At 36.6% G+C, this 17593-nt stretch overlaps 1 protein-coding gene and 1 pseudogene across 2 annotated transcripts in view; one reads left to right on the top strand and one right to left on the bottom strand.

Moving 5' to 3' along the window:
* The window catches only part of LOC148944802 (glutathione hydrolase 7-like), a 115335-nt gene that overhangs the window by 47646 nt on the left and 50096 nt on the right, over positions 1-17593 (top strand). For both annotated transcript variants that reach the window (XM_089100213.1, XM_089100214.1), the window contains exon 5: positions 645-820. In XM_089100213.1, coding sequence (XP_088956339.1) covers positions 645-820 — 176 coding nt within the window. The remainder of the gene's footprint in view (positions 1-644; positions 821-17593) is intronic.
* On the bottom strand, positions 7601-15046 carry LOC148944804 (arginine kinase pseudogene; annotated as a pseudogene).

Here is a 17593-nt window from a genome sequence, read left to right on the forward strand (position 1 = left end):
TTATGTTTCCGTGTACACTTTATATTATGTTCATGACCGCTTATTTGGCTTTAAAATACACTTCTCTATCCACCTATCTAATATGCAGAACAATTGTCCAAACACATTTTGCATGCAGACCCGCTATACTTTACCCCCCCCCCTAATATGCAAATCTATAGCCCAGATTTGTTTCTAAAGTAACGAAAAAACTAAAAAACAAAAAACAAAAAAAAAACAGTGTTCTCGAATTTTACACAGCGTTAACTTGAGTGAGTGGCGCATTATATACAAGTTTCAAAATTCCTTCCCCCTACGGAAATAAAACTCAAATAAAATTCTCAAATTTGGAAAGCCTTTATTTCCACGGGGGGGGGGGGTATTTTCCAGGGGCGGGAGGGGTATTTTTCGCGGGGAAGGAGGGGTATTTTCCGGGGGGGGGAATAAACGCCTAGAACCATATATATATATATATATATATATATATATATATATATATATATATATATATATATATATATCCACAACTTTCAACTTTCTATTAGGTATAATTTACTCTTTTTTTTTTTTTTTTTTTTTTTTTTTTTTGCACGTCACTTTATTCAGCATGCTAAGCTTAATTAGGTCCATTTTTGTCCTCCCATGGTTTATTTACTCTTTTTAAGAGACGGTGTCTCTGTCGGTGAAAGCTTGTCCACTTCACTTAGTGAAGAGTCCGAATTTTCAGATGAAGTAAAAGATGTGTTCTTCATTGATGGCAAACCTGTTCAAAAGGGACAAATTTTAAAACAAGTCGATTTGGCCGAGACCTTGGAGATTGTGTCGAAGTTTGGGGCCAACGGTAAGCTCTTTGTCCTAAATAATGAAATTTCTGGCATAATGTCTTCTGTGCTTAGGCTACTATCAACGAGTTGATAGTTAACCAACGAGTAGACCAACCAACGAGTAAAACTGTTCAAAAGTACAAGTAAACAGTCTGGGTGGTGTTTTCCCCTTTGAATGCTGTTAGTAATAGTTATAAGTGTTATAAGTGATATATATATATATATATATATATATATATATATATATATATATATATATATATATATATATATATATATATATATATATATATATATATATATATATATATATATATATATATATATATATATATATATATTATTATACTGGTAGGTTATAATGCCACCAGTATTCAGGGGCGCCAATTAGGGGGGGCCATGGCCCCCCCCCCGACTTTGAAAATTACCTTCTTATTTATATTTCACAGCTATTTTCTATTTTAGCTATGTGCTATATTAAACCAGCAACTGGTCCAATAAATACGACCAACAAACTGGTGTCCTGATTATATAATCTTGTTTTGAAATGGCTAAGAGCGAGCGCGTCAACACTATTTTATTTCTGAGTAGGGTTCATTCAAAACTAAGCTTCATGTGGTCAGTACCTGTTTTGTTATTGTTCTTGTGAAGAATTCGTTGTAAACTATGTGTTTTGTATATTGCCTTTTTTAGTAGCTGGGAAAGGAAATGTGTTCTAAGGTTTCAAGGGGGTTTTGGTCAGCAGATTCTTGACGTTGCTGAATAGTTTATGGGATGACTAGTTCCAGTGGAGTGTATGGGACTGTCGGGAACAGGAAATGTAAGTGATGGGTTTATGGGGTTTCTAAGCGGGGTAGTTTCACCATGGAGTATGGGAGTGATTTTCTAAGTGAGTTTCTACGTGTTTCTTCAGCTCTTCTCTGGCCGTGCCTGAGTGAAGTCCTTGTTTACTACTTGTTTAACCATGAGTAAAAAGCGACAACAAACTTTGGATTTTTTTTCGGTGAAAATGCGGAAGAAAAATGAAGAAACTTTAGTGCAAGAAACTGGCAATAGTGTCAGTGCCCAAAGTCTCAGGTTAGTTGAGATAAATTCCCCAGCCTGTGACAGAATTTCGAAAACTAGCGGAACAATAAATGGCTCAGATCAACATGAAAGTTCGGTCTGCATCGCTGAACCCCATGCGGGTTCCAGTAGTAGTCAAGAAACTCTCTCAGATATCTCTGGAACGCGTCATGACTAATCAGCTCAACCTATTCTTGAGAAATATCCGGCTACCACTTGTAACGGAAGGAAATTCAGTGCACATTACACAAAGACTGATTAATGGATATAATACTAAAAAAACTTGAATTTTGTGTTTTGTTTTGCTTGCCGCCATTTTTCTATGGGAACTCTAAGGGCTGGAGAAACTGCTGGAAAAAGGGCTTTCATTGAGTCAGGATTTTGCAAGTGGAAAGACAGTTCTGCTCTATTAAAGCAACATGATGGTTCTGAAAGACATAGGCATTGTATGTCAGCATGGACGGAATTTAAGATAATGAGTACTGGTACTTCGAAATCTATAGCGAATGCCTTAATTCAATCCAGATCTCAAGAGGTTCAGGAAAATAGAGATCATGTGAAGTACATTTTTCGCGCTATTTGCTTTCTTGGCCGCCAGGGTCTTGCTTTGAGGGGTCATGACGAATGAAAAACATCTGCAAACCGGGGTAATTTGGTTGAATTGATGGAGGAAATGTCTAAAGCCGACGAAAAGCTGAAGGCCAAGTTACAGCGCCGATATGGTCACTATTGCAGTCATCAGTACCAAAATGACGCAGTTACACTGATAGAAAATGCCTTGCGCCAAGATATTATTTCAGAAGTAAAATCAGCTAATTACTTTGTTATTCTTGTCGACGAGACAAAAGACGTTTCTAGAAAAGAACAATTAACGATCCTACTCAGGTACATATCAAATGGAAAAGTAGTGGAGCGACCAATCGGCTGCTATCACATGCACAAATTAGACGCCGAGAGCTTATCCACCTCGATTTGTGAAACTATAGAAAAGCTTGGTGTAGATTCGATGCTGTGTATTGCCCAAGGTTATGATGGCGCATCTGTTATGAGTGGGGAATTTAACGGAGTTCAAGCAAAGTTTAGGGAGAAGATGCCTCATGCAGTTTATGTAGACTGTCACGCCCACAGATTAAACTTGGTTTTGACTGACTGCCTAAAAAATATCAGCGAAATTTCTGAATTTTTCTCTGTGGTGCAAAGACTTTATATCATGCAGCAATACTCGTCACGAGCTATTTGTGGAATCCCAGCGTATTAGCGGGAAAAAATTCTTGGAGCTTGAGAGGACCGTCTAGACTCGCTGGTTTTACTCAGTCCGCTGTATTTCGAAGGAGAAGGCCAGATTTGATTGTATTGTTGTTCTGTTTGCCGCAGTCTCTGATAGTTCCAACGGCGAGGCAGCGTGTGAAGCAAAAGGACTACTGGAAAAAATCAACTCTGCCTCTTTTGTTTCAACTTTACACATAATGGAAAAAGTATTAGTCAGTGTAAATTGTTTATCAGAGCAACTTCAATCCGAAAGTTCGTTGATTTATAAGGCACTTGCACTGATTTCTGGGTCATATGAGACACTCCGAAAGCTGAGAAATGATAATGAATGGAACAACTTAAGCAAAAACATATCCGAATTCTTGGCTTCACACGATATTCAGGAATTGCAATCACCACAATCTAAAACCAGTGCTCGAAGCAAGAGAAGTCAAGCCATTTCCATTCGTCTCAAAGGCTTTCTTTCAAACTCAACAACCGGTAAACGCAATATCAGTCAGCCAGTTGAATCAGACTGCGGTAAACTTGTGAGATGGACCAATGTTTCATGCAGAATATGCCTCTTCTCGACGCTTTATCTGCCTTCGACCCCTGAAGTTCCAATTTACTCGAAATTTCGAAAGTGGAAAGAGTTATGTGTCATTATCAAGAGATTCTCGGTGTCGATGACCATTCCATAGAATCCCAGCTTTCTCTTGCAAAGCTGAATCTGTCAAAAAGTGATATTTCAAAAATGGATCTTCTTCAAGCTATCTAAATCTTATTTGACCTCCCAGTTTCATATTCTGCAGTTCTAAAACTGATGAAGCTAGTTGCTATTTTGCCTGTGACCACTGCCAGCAATGAACAATTCTTCTCGGCAGTAGGGCATGTGAAGGACTATCTGCAATAGACGATGGAAAACGACAGACTCAGTGATCTCATGATAATGACCGTTGAGAAAGAGGAGTTAAAGAAACTGGATTTGGATAGATTAGTCGACGATTTTTCCAAGCAGCGACCTCGCCACTACTCCCTGTTTTAGGTATGTTTGCTAAATGTTGTTCTTTTTTTTGCATCTTAATTAAAAAAAAAATCGAAAAAAAATCCTTGCCCCCCCTACATTTTCGTGAATTGGCGCCACTGCCAGTATTGGGGGTGTAAGGTACAAGGGTCACCACTTATTGGTGCAAAAATGGCGCAAAAAGGTTGCTATGCCACTTACTCACAGTATAGATTCAGTCATTGACTAGTTAACACAAGAGAATTATATCATACTTTTTTGGATATTTTAACTTGGATACTTGGTAAATTTTCCATTGGCTGTTTTCAGCTCTACGTTTTTTGATCCCGCCCACTGTCATCAGTCGCTGCTAGACATTCGTACACAGAAGGTGTGCGGACGTATTGAGAGCGAGATTTTGCTGTTTTTTCATTTCGTCATTTGCCGAAGCTATGCAAGTAGGAAACCGGGCGCTTGCTCAATTTAAATATTACAAGCTGTGGCCTTGCAAAATTACGCGGGTGATACCTGTCAAAGGTGATGAAATTAATTATGAAGTTTGCTGTTACGGAACTGACGAAATTAAGATAGTAACGTCAGAGACTATATGGGCTTACGCGGAGAAATATGAAGAAGCGCTGAGAGATGGCAGAAAAAATGTTCAGAGAGCGATAAGGCTGTATACGGAGGACTCGGAAGGTTTAGCCGGGGATTTATCTGAGTCGGTTAACTTGATGCAGTCAGAAATTGTTAACCTTCGTGACGGCATACAGGATGAAATTCGTAGGAGAGTGGAAGAGCAGTGCAGTAGATTAGGCAGTTCTCCGGTGACACAGATTAAGTCAGATTTTCTTGATACTGTTACGCAAGCTGTCTATGAGGCGATCGATCTGCAATTCAAGGGTAAATTTGAACTGCTTGAGAAATCACTTGGCGATTTGCGGGCAAGAATTTTTACTGAGGCATCTGCAGTTGAGATCCTGCGCAATCGCAAGAATTTGAAAGGTACCCGAATCTATGTAAATGAGGCTCTAACCAGGGAAAGGCAAGAAATCTACAAGCTTGCGCGCAATAAGTTTGAATTGAAAAATGTATGGACTTTACGAGATGTTGTTTATGTCAAGTGCGGTTCGCAAATCATTCCGTGTAATACGATTTCCGACGTAGTTCAGATTCGCAATGTGTCATATGAACCTGTCGTCTAAACTAAGAAGCTGTGAATTTTTCTTTTCTTTTTTTGTTTTATGGATCGTTTTCAGTGTTTTCTTGATTCTCGTTTGAAATTAGATGTTATTCTAAATTCAGCTACCGGAAGTGATAAAGATATGCCTTATGTAAATAATCTACCTTAATGTGATTATTCTTCAGGCGAGTTTCTATCGGATAAAACAAAAAGTTGTGATTTTCCGATCAGATCGTTACAGTAAATGCCCAGGGACTACAACGTGCATTCAATGAACTGAAGCTTTTGCTTGCATCTAGTCCTATAGACATTGTTGGAGTTTGCCAAACTTTTCTGTCTGCTAATACACCCCTTACAATATTAGATCTGCCCGGGATGAAGTGTATTTCGCGTACAAGGTGTCAGAATGCGAGAGGAGGTCAGATGCTGTATATTCGTGATGACTGGTCTTTTAGTATTCTCAGTGATTTGTCTATATTTGATGAAGGGTTATGTGAGGCTATTTTTGTTGAAGTTGTACCTTTGGGCTGTAATCCATTTATTTTCGGGTCTGTTTATCGATCTCCGTCGGGTAACCCAAAAATATTTTTTGAAGTTTTTGAACCGCTGTTGAAAAATCTGGAAGCGTTGAAAAAACCGGTTATTATTTCGGGTAATTTTAATTTTGATCTTTTGAATCTCGATGTTGGAAATAATAAGGAGTTTTTAACTATGATGTTGTGTTCTAATTTTCTTCCAAGTATTTCTCTGCCGACAAGAGTTACAGCTAATACAGCTACATTATTAGATAATATATTTTTCTCTCCTGTTTTATTTGATGCTGAAAAATCGTCAGTAATTTTGTCTGATATGTCAGATCATTTTCCGGTGAGTGTTCTTTTAAATTTAAATAATAGTAATAAACAACATCGAGATTCAACAATGGATAATTCAAAAAAGCGATATACATGGATTGATTGTAAAGTTCTACGTCAGTTAATTGGTGACCATGATTGAAGTTCGGTTTATGGCTCAGATGACGCAAATGCTGCGTTTTCAGATTTTATTGATCAAATGATGCGACTGCTGCGGGATCGGGCTTCTTCAACACGAGTTTCGCATGGAAAGTTTGCGCAGAAATTTGACCCATTGATTACTGAAGGCAATGGAATATCGCTAAAAAATAAAGATAGAAAATTCATGATTTATTTAAAATATCCTACCCCCATGCCGCTTTTAGAAAAAGGAGCGAATTTGAATAGGTTTAAATCAAATATAAGACATGATAAGTGAAAATATTATAAAGATTATAGTTTGGATCATAAAACATATATGAGAAAGACAATGCACTAGGCAGAAGAATAGATGCGTCCTCACAGCCGAAAGAACACTAGTGTTAATTGTGTACCGTGAGTAAAATGCGATGTATTTAAAATACCAAAATAAAGTTCCTTCTTTCTAAGGGTAATTCCGACTCCCTATAATTAATTCAAACCTAGTTTCAAAAATGAAAAGCTCTTAACCAGCAAAGAAAAAAAAAACTGAAGTGGGCCACAGACAAATAACGATGCTATCCAAGCTTTGGATTTTGCTAAGACAGTGAGCAACAAAAAAGGTGCTACGCACAATATTTCTAAGGAAGTTTAAACGATAAGAACCGTGTGAACGTCTAAATCGTCAAAAATAGTTAAGAAAGATTATTGGACGAAGGGTTCGCATCCTTGGGCCACTTGGACCAATGGTGAGCCAGTTCTTACAGCGCAAGACTAAAGAGCTACGTTTGATAGTGGGGTAAAAGTGCTTTTTGAGGAGATTCGTAAATCAGAATCAGGACCATTCAGATAGAATTTTTTCGCCATTCAAGCTTGGCAATTCTTTCATGTTGTATCTCAGTCACCATTGTTGTCGCTTGAAGTGACTCACTGCTGTTCACCTAAATATGTAAGTCTCAATAAATCTATTGTTTTTTACTTGTGTTTATTTCATTTTATATGTCTGCATCTAGTCTGATAACAGGTAATTAGTTCGCATGTCTCCAAAGGCACGTTCCCAAGGAATCTGATCCCCAGATCGCTCGAAGAAAAGAGGTCACATTTATATGGCTACACATGTTATTTTCTCTCAATAATTGAGGGTGGCGCGGTTATAAATTTACTTCACTTCCCATTGTTGTGGCGCAGGGCTCGATGGCACTACAAGCGGCGCTATCGCAGGACTCGTAAGGTGTAAGTTCAGTGCTTTTAAGGTATAATTTTAGACTTGACGCGATCAATCTTCATTACCGCTATTAGGACGGCCATAAAACTTTTATTGCTACAATTTTTTTTTTTTTTTTATGTAAAAGATTTATTGCAAGACTTCAGCTCGAACTTTCAACAATATCAGGGATTATATCACATTCAAGACGAACTATAAGCCCGGAAGTTTTCTAAACAAAGTGTTGCCAAATGCCAAGTTGTAATCAGTTAAGCGGATTGTTCAAGCTTAATGAGCTCAGCAATACCGTCGTACATTTCCTTGACTGCTTGATATTCAGTAAGTCCCATACGACGTTTGTTTGAGATGTCGTAGATTCCACCCTCGGCTTCCGTGTGCTCACCGCGGGTTCCACGAACCTGGAGATTGTATTTAGAGGCAACTTCTTCCAATCTTTTGCGATCAGCAGCGAGTTTTTGAAGTTGGATGTGGATGGAAGCACGGATGGTTGTACCCAAGTTGGTAGGACAGAAGGTCAAATATCCAAGACGATCATGGTGGGAGAAGGGACTACGCTTCTCAATTTCATTTACTGCATTTACCAAACGGGCGTAAACAGCTTTAAGGTCACCACCCTTCTGCATAGAGATGATTCTCAAATGATCTTCCTCGTTGCACCAAACCAAAAATGTCTTGGCATCATTATGGTAAATGCCACGGCCAGTTGGCCAGTAGCGGCAAGCGTTGGCAGCCTGGAGGAAGCGGTCACCCTCTTTGAACAAAAAGTGATCATCAATCAATTGCTGCTGGACTTCCTTGGCCATGCGAGTGAGAGGATAGAAAGTACCTTTAAGCTCTCCCTCAAGACCATTAAGGGTAGATGACACTTTATCTTCCATCTCTTTGTACTGAGCCTCTGTCAAACAGGGGTTGAATGGATATCCCTGGAGGGAACGACCGCATCGGACACGGGTGGAGATAACAAACTTGTTATCAGGATCTAGATCTCCAAGAGTGTTTACATCACCAAAATCACTGGGTGGGTGAGAGTCATTCTTAGTGAAGCCAATATGATAGTCTTCAATGATTGGATCAAAAAGAGGAGCGAAAAGGGTGTAAGACTCGGCATCAGGGGCATAGATACTAACTCCAGAATCAAGGTTCTCAACACCTGATTGGATGACGTCAAGAAGGGTAGCTCCCAGGCTTGTCTTCAAGGTTTTAAGCTGATCAAAAACCTCACGAGTTAGGTATTTCTTGACAAGGGACTTGCAATCAGTAGTGACTCACTGCTGTTCACCTAAATATGTAAGTCTCAACAAATCTATTGTTTTTTACCTGTGTTTATTTCATTTTATATGTCTGCATCTTGTCTGATAACAGGTAATTAGTTCGCATGTCTCCAAAGGCACGTTCCCAAGGAATCTGATCCCCAGATCGCTCGAAGAAAAGAAGTCACATTTATATGGCTACACATGTTATTTTCTCTCAATAATTGAGGGTGGCGCGGTTATAAATTTACTTCACTTCCCATTGTTGTGGCGCAGGGCTCGATGGCACAATCTTTGGCGCTATAAGCGGCACCATCAGAGGACTTGTAAGGTGTAAGTTCACGGCTTTCAAGGTATAATTTTAGACTTGACGCGATCAATCTTCATTACCGCTATTAGGACGGCCATAAAACTTTTATTGCTACAATTGCCTTGTTTTAAATGGAGAAAATGTTACAGAGCCCAATGAAATTTTAAATGCTTTTGGAGATTATTTTAGTAATATTGGTTCTAGACTTGCATCGACTATGAATATGCAACTGAATTCCCCCTCTGGTCCAGTTAATGAGCAACATGCAGCAAATTCGTTTCCTTTTTCTGAGATTAAGCCTCATGAGATTGAAAAAGTTATTCTGAAGCTTAAACGGAGTTTTTCTAACTAAACTAAAGTCTTATGGGTTTTCAACACAAGCTGTTAAATTTTTTCATCTTACCTTTCTGGGAAACGACTAGATTGGGTTGATAAATCTCGTGATCTCCGTTCCGAAACTTTTCCAATTAATTACGGAGTGCCTCAGGGCTCTGTCCTTTGGCCTATTCTATTTATTCTTTTTATAAATGATTTGCCAGAAGTTTTGCCTCTTTGTAAAATTATAATGTTTGTTGATGATGTAGTAATATTTGCTTCTCACCGGGACCTATCAGTTCTTTTCCAGAACCTCGAAAGTACGTTACTAACTGTATCTGATTGGTATTCAAGGAATTTACTAGCTCTTAATGAAAAAAAATGCCAATATATGTTATTTTATTACTTCATTAAAACCTCATAAAAACTTCATTAAAACTTAAAATGAAGAGAAATTATTACGTATATGAGGGTGGTTGCCCCCTCCTAAACACCTCGCTCTGTGCGCTAAAGTTTAAATTTTGTCCCAATTCCTTAAGAACGACTCGTGAAACACAAGGGTCGTTTAATTAGAACAATAATTAATTGTTTTTAAATAGCCGAAAAACTGTAGCGTGAAGTGCGAGGTGTTGAGGAGTGGGAGGTAGGGGGAGAACCCCCTAATATACGTAATAATCTTTTTTCGTTTTAAATTTTAATGTTGCTCCTTACTTTCAGTTGAAAAAAAACTTATTTTTTAATGAAACTTAGAGACAAACATTTTTCTAAAGGCAATGTCAAAAGTATGTCAATTAAAGTAAAAGTATATAAAAATGAAAAAAGTAAGTAATTACAAAAAATGCACAAAACAAAAGCCTTCTTGCAAAAACTAAGATATAAACTCCCAGCATTCAGTTCTGTTTAACAATGCTGAAGCGTTGGATAGATACTTTTTTTAACAATCAGACAGCATCAGACAGCAAAATATTTAATGCCTTTAGACTCAGTGTTTATAAAAAGTAAGGCATTATCAATGAGTTTGTTCAAAGTAAAATATTAAAACTAAGATTAAGAAAATCAAATAAATTTTTTTAATTTAATATCTTTAATTAAATTTGCATACCAAAAGCCAGTATATTTGACACCTTTATGCTTCATAACTGTAAAAAATTAAATCTTTTTCAAAGTGACAACTAGATAAATACAATCACTCCTGCAAAAATAAATGATAATAAAACAAAAAACGTATCTGTCTGTTCAGGGGGAAAATACAGAACTTCCCAGCATTCCGGTCAGGGGAAACATTTCTGATTATGGTGGCTTAATACAACCAAATCATATAAAAAAAATATTTGTGCAAAACTGGTTAAGGGTCACTTAGTCACAAATTAGAACTTCTATTTTCCTTATTAAGGGTCAAAATCGATTGGCAGGCAGCCAAAAATGGGGCAACACATATGTTTCCGTATGTTTCCCCCTATTCTACTCTCTTTCCTTTGGTTTCCTTATAATTACTTTATAGTCCCGGTTTTCCAGCGGGCCATGCCCCCCCCCCACCCGTGCCTATGGTCTTAGCCCCGTCACGTTTGACTTTCATAACCAGTTATAAAAGGGAAAGCAAAATTGGATTCGTCACATGGGACATGGCTTAGACATTGCCCTAGCTAAGTAGTGAATTTAACCTAATTATTTTTTAACTTAAACTAAGAGTATTAATATTCGAGCTTCTCGTAAGATATTTAGAAGAAGCTTCTGTTTTGACGGAGCCGGCTAACTTTGGGTCTGACATTCTTACTGTTACCCTCTTTGTATTTTATTTTGATGAGCAGATGTGCCTGACGACTATGTTTTTAACTATTTTTTTATTTGGTGGGTTAACGCTTTCTGCATAATTAACGTCTAAAATTTGAGAGAAGATCAAGAGCGTGTTAATGTGTTACTAATCATACCTGCACATTCTCCCCCAGGGCCGTATCCAGATTATTTTTCCTGGATACGGGAGATGGGTGGGCTGGTACAAAGGGATATATATTTTTTTTTTTTTGGGGGGGGGGACGGGTACAAAAAAACTTTAAAAACGCATCGCAAATTTGTTTATGTTCATTTTTGTTACGTTTTTACGAATCGGACACATTTCGGGGGGGGGGGGGGGGTTCAAACCCCTAAACCCCTCCTTGTATACGACCTTGTTCTCCTCTATAAGAAAGAAAGTCCTTTCGGTACTGGTGCATAATGAGGACACTTCCATATACTGCTAAAGGAGTCCAGTTTGGTTAATGCTAATGAAATAAAATAAAATAGGATGAATATATAACAGTTTATAAACAAATTTGGGCTATATCTTTGGACATTAGGGGTGGGAGGGTGTTGGGTAAAGCATAGCATGTATTAAATACGTAACCTAACCTAACCTAGGTATCTTTTTCCCGCTTAAACCCCAAAAAACAATTTTTTAAATATTGTAACTCATTGAGAAACCACGGCTTTGCAGTCATTTATGTATAGCGGTCTCTGGAGAATAGCCAATTTGACGGGTTTTTCGAGACTGGTTTCATTGTACAATATATAAAAGTGTCCTCATTATGCACCAGTACCATCTTTTCTCTGTTTCTGACCCCTTCCTCCTTCCGCAAATATGTGAGTCTCTGTCGTATCCTGCTCCCAATAAGAAAAACGAAATGTATGTTTTCCGAAGTCGAGATCCCCCTCTGAGACTGATCTGATGTAGACAGTCGTTCATCGGTCCGATGAACGAGTATAATAACCGACTCAAACTCAAAACGAGCAGAAATTAACATGAGTAGGGCTCAAAACCCCTATGCCTTCCCAAGGCCAGAACATAATTTGTACTTTACTGAAGAAAACACAAATGAATGTGCATTGTCAGTTTAATATACATATACTGATATTTAGTAATCAAAATGTTAATATTATTTGATTTATTATAGTTATAAAAGTAAAAACATTTATGTTTTTTCACTAAAGTGCAGATTATGTTCTAGCCTTGGGAAGGCATAGGGGTTTTGAGCCCAACTCATGTTAATTTCTGCTTGTTTTGAGTTTGACTCGTTTTTTTTTGTAATTTCTGTTCGTTTTGGGTTACATTTATTTATCGATGCTGATTTGAGGTAGTTCACGCTTGGTAGATTATTTGATTTTATTTTTGCTCATTTTTGGCTAAATGGAGTTCTTTACTTTTCTTTGAAAAACTTATTTTGTGGAATTTTTTTTTTAATTAATTTAATACAAAACCTACCTTAACCGCAGCAGTGTTATTTTCGTACATAACACTAATCACTTTAATGTATTTGTCTGGTATACCATACAAGGATAGGACCTTTGCGAAAGTTCTTCTATCAGCAGAATCGAACTCTTGCTCATAATCTATTAAATTTAGAACTAAAGGGGTTTGATATCTCAGGCATTTTTAGATTGTTGACCTGAAAGTGAAAAATTAGTCGACATATCCTCCACCCTCTCTGAGACCGAACTATTCTTCTCTTAAAACTTTGTCTAAAGCATCTCTCAGTCTTAAAAGTGTCATATTACTAAGTAATTTGCTACCTACAGAAGCCAGACTAATGCCTCGATAATTACCACACTTACTCTTATCACCTTTCTAATACAGTGGTTTAATTAAGATTTTCCTAAAATCGTTAGATACTTCCCCCTTTTCAAAAATCACATTAATAATCTTCAGTAACTTTTTTCTAGCCTCAGAGCCACCATGTTTAAGAAACTCACTTACCACACTATCAACACTTGGAGCATTATTATTTTTTAATCCTTTTAGTACTGTCGCTAATTCTTCCTTACAAAACAAATATTCCTTCACATCCAAGGTATCACAAATTTTCATTTTCCTCTATATCTTTTCCTGCAACTCTATTTCGGTTTAGTACATTCTCAAACTGTTCTGCCTCTTTAACTCTTTCCTTATCAGTAATTTTGGTCCTGTTCCTATCTTTAACTGGGACAAGTCTGGGTTGATTACTCCCTCAATTTGTTAAGATGCCAGTAACACTATTTTACTATTATGCCGTCTAGCTGCATCTTCCAGATCCTCTGTAATTTTATCCATGGTCTCCACTTCACATCTTCTTACTTCATGTTTTAATGCTTTCTCCATTTTCCTTACATTCCTTTTGTTTTCATTTGATCTATCACTCAGATAATTCTTGTACACGCCCTTTCTCCTCTCAATTAAACATAAAGCTTTTCCACTGATATTCTTAGCTGTAGTTCGAGCTTTCTTCCCTAAGACACCATATGCTACTTCACAAACTGTTTTACTAAAATTATTCCAACCATCTTCCACATTATCAAATTTTAAACCCTCAAGTTTAATATTCAATTATTCCTGGAAAGTTTCTCTCAAATTCTCATCCTGGAGTCTACCAACATCATAACTTCCCGGGAGGTAGTTACCCTTTCGAAACTTCAGCTTTAAATTAACCCTAGACACTACCAAATGATGATCTTTACTTTTAGCATCAATAACAGCACTCCTATATACCTTAGTATCTTCTATGGATCCCACCAGTCTTCGGTTTACTATAACATAATTAATAAGGTCTGCTGTCTTGCCATCACTTGAATACCATGTTAACTTATGGGCCATTTTATGACCAAACACCGCTTTGGTTATAACTAGATTGTTATACCTACAAAATTGCAAAAGTCTAGAGCTATTACTGTTTTCCTTTCCTACACCAAATATACCTAGGCTAAGATACCGTTTATCCCTATTTCTACTGACCTGGGCGTTAAAATCCCCCAGTAATAACATCATATTTCTACCTGGGACCCTGTCAATTTGCTCCTGTAACTGTAAGTAAAATTCATCTGAGTCACTAGTATCTCCGTCAGTCGGTTTTACAGGGGCGTATACTAATATAACTGATACCCTGAACCTCTTGTCATAGAATGAGCATTTAGTATTCTATTATTAATACCTTCCCAGCCTAAACAAGACTTAGCAGCTTCCTTATTCATCATGAGCCCTACTCCCTGTCTATGTACCCCATCCTTCCTGCCTGAGTAAACAAATTCTATATCACCCTAATTTCATGCTTCCCACCCCTGGAATATGAGTTTCTGAAACTTCCAATAAGTCGATTTAATTTTTTTTACAGACCACACCGCCTTTCTTTGACGAAAAGAATAAGAGTTTCAAATAGGGATAAGTCTTTTATTAGACAGTGAAAAAACAAAAACAAAGTTCCGAATATTTCGAAGACCCAGTCGGTCTCCATCATCAGCATCAATACTAAAGTTTTATTATTAACACAAACTATATTTATACATAAAAAAATGTAATAACTTCCGGATCACTGAATGTTTCCGGTTCATTGGCTTAAGAAGTCCATTAACTGAGTTGATTCAAAGTCTTGAGCTCCTTAATTTATGTTGAATTCTTAATAGGGTTGGCCCAATATTCCTCTTTCTCCAATTGTAAAAAAAAAAATGTTGCTAAATTTATAATTCTTATTTAACTTGGCACAATCCTCTTCTTCTTCTAATTGTAAACAGAAGTTGCTGAATTTAGAGCTGTAAAATTTTCCTGGTTTATCATCCCCATAAATACAACATTTATTTTTTTTTAATTAAAAAAAATTCTTTTCAGGCCACAGAATTACTGTGCTGTTTTAAAATCAATTTTCTGTGAATATGCTGCGTGGCGGCGGGGTGCATCTCGCACTTGGACGATAAATCACATTAGTCCAATTTTTGTTAAAAAAAATCACCCAGTGATAATTTATGGCCCCCTTAAGCGCCCCTAAACGCCCCTTAAGGCATTAAGCGCCCCTAGGCCAGGGCCTAGTTGGCCTATTGGTAAAATTGGCCTGTTTGTGACTATTTCAGAACAAATCCAACATTGTGCTTCATTACTGCCTCTGAAACTTGGGAATTCAATTAAAGTTTTTTGATAATTTTAAGCCGATTGACAATCTCTGAATTCTTAACCTTGGCCTTTAGCCTTCTTTGGGGTAAAATTATAATTTTGTGCCACAAAATGACAGAAAATGCCACATTTCTTTGACACAATCTTTTTTTGGCACCTTAAAAAGGACACTTAAAAACTTAAAACTTAACGACCTTAAAACTTCTAATTCCGTTCGAATGAGCCGTCTCTTGATTTTTTAGAAATATCTTTTCTGTACTATAACCCCTGAAAAAAAGAAACAATAATAAAAAAAAACACATCAGTTATCTTGCTTCCAAAAAAAAAACGCCACAGTAATAATTTTTATTGATGAGAATTTGAAACCTTTACAGTAGGGTTCTTTGGTACGCTGAGTTTTTTGTTGTAAATTTCATCAAGATCACTTACCTTCTTGAGATATTTTTTATTTTTCCGAAATTTAGGCAAATTTTCTAGGCTCATTGCTTTTAATAGGTAACATCAAACTCGATGAAATTTATACATTTTTTATCACCATAAAAGGCCGATTCTTTTTATGACATTAGCAAAATTATTTTTTTCAATGTTCTGGTTACTATTAGCCCATCAATCCTTGCCTACAGTTTGCTATCATAAACTGTTTGATACAAAAAAAGGAAAAAATCACAAGTACTGATACTTAAGGAAAATCTAGCTCCTTTCCGACACGAGAAAACATAAACCAAAACACTGAAGTACAAGGGACATTGAAAGTGAAATCTGGTTGTTTGAATTGCTTGAGGGGAAATTTACACAATTATATATTTCTTTAAAAACTAGGAAAAATGGGGAATTCAGTTTTAAATAAAAATAAATTACATATGTAATTTTTGGTAGTAGCAGCTGCCAAATTGAAAAAAGGTGCATGGGCGAAAAGAAACAAAGAATACCCGACACCAATCAGCTTCAGAACGTGTAGCTTTTTTTTGATGGTTAGTTGTTTTTGGGAATCAACAGATGTTGAATTTAGAATTTTTATGGGTGAACATCGTTGTCAAATTTAATAAATTAATTTTTTTCTAATTATTTCAGCAGAAAATCAGCAGAAAATAAGCTAAAAAATTTTGGGATCAAACAGATTCAGAAGGTATAGCTTTCCTTTCAAGGTGTAGTTGTCTTTGGCAATCAACAGATTGTTAAATTTAGAATTTTTATGGGTGAAAAGCGTTGTCAAATTTAATTAATTCATTGTGCGTATGTGTTTTCACAATCAACGTGGCAGCCAGGGGTACCAATTCTTGAAAATATAGAGGGGGATGAATTGTTCAAAACGTGTGGAGTACGTTTATTGTTTCCTCAATTTTTTTCCTAATGAAAACAAAATTTGAAAAGAACGGCTTTTTTTCAAAAAGGACATAATTCGTGTATTTTCATACGGTTTTTATTGTGATTCTGGATCATCTTCTCTCAGTGCTTGTGGGGGTTTAAGGGTACGTTTTACATATTAAACTAGCTCTAACTATTTTATAATTGAAAAAAAATAATCGTTTAAAAGCTAAAAAATCTGCCTGGTTCGAGAAATTGTTCTGGTTGGATTGAAGTTAAACTTTTCATTGAAATTGATATTTTAATCAATGAAAACTAAAACTGTTTTGAGTTTTTTTTAAGTTCTGTTGGTCAATGATGCACTCAGTGGCTTTATTCAAACATAAGCTTCATTTCCGAATTTATTGGGATGTTACAAGTAAATGACATTTCCTCCAAATTATGAGTTTATCTCAGCTTTTTACTCCGGCATATTTACCCCAGTTTAATTTATTTTCTTGTAGATTTTATAGTTATTCCCGTAATATCCTTCAGAGTTTGAACAATATTATAATTTTCGTTTAGATTTTTGCTGTGCAACTTTTGTCCGTTGCGAAATATTTCCTACAATTGAATTATTTTTTTAGCTGTTTGTTGTGAAAGATATGCCCCATAGAATTATGAATTGTTTTAGGTTCTTATTGCGGAACATTTGCCCACAGCGGAAGGTCTGGGATAATTTTATTCTTTTTTAGCTTTTTATTGTGGAACATTTGCCCATAGCGGAATGACTGGGCTAATTTTAATCTTGTTTAGCTTTTTATTGTGGACGGTTTGCCCATGGTGGAATGTCTGAACCAATTTTAATCTTTTTTAGCTTTTTATTGTGGACAGTTTGCCCATAGTGGACAGTTTGCCCATAGTGGAATGTCTGGACTAATTTTAATCTGTTTTAACTTTTTATTGTGGAACATTTGCCCATAGCGGAATGTCTGGGCTAATTTTAATCTTTTTTAGCTTTTTATTGTGGACAGTTTGCCCATAGTGGAATG

The sequence above is a fragment of the Artemia sp. Qi Xiang Cuo genome, chromosome 14 (genome assembly GCF_049724085.1).
Source record: "Artemia sp. Qi Xiang Cuo chromosome 14, ASM4972408v1, whole genome shotgun sequence".
Lineage (NCBI taxonomy): Eukaryota > Metazoa > Arthropoda > Branchiopoda > Anostraca > Artemiidae > Artemia > Artemia sp. Qi Xiang Cuo.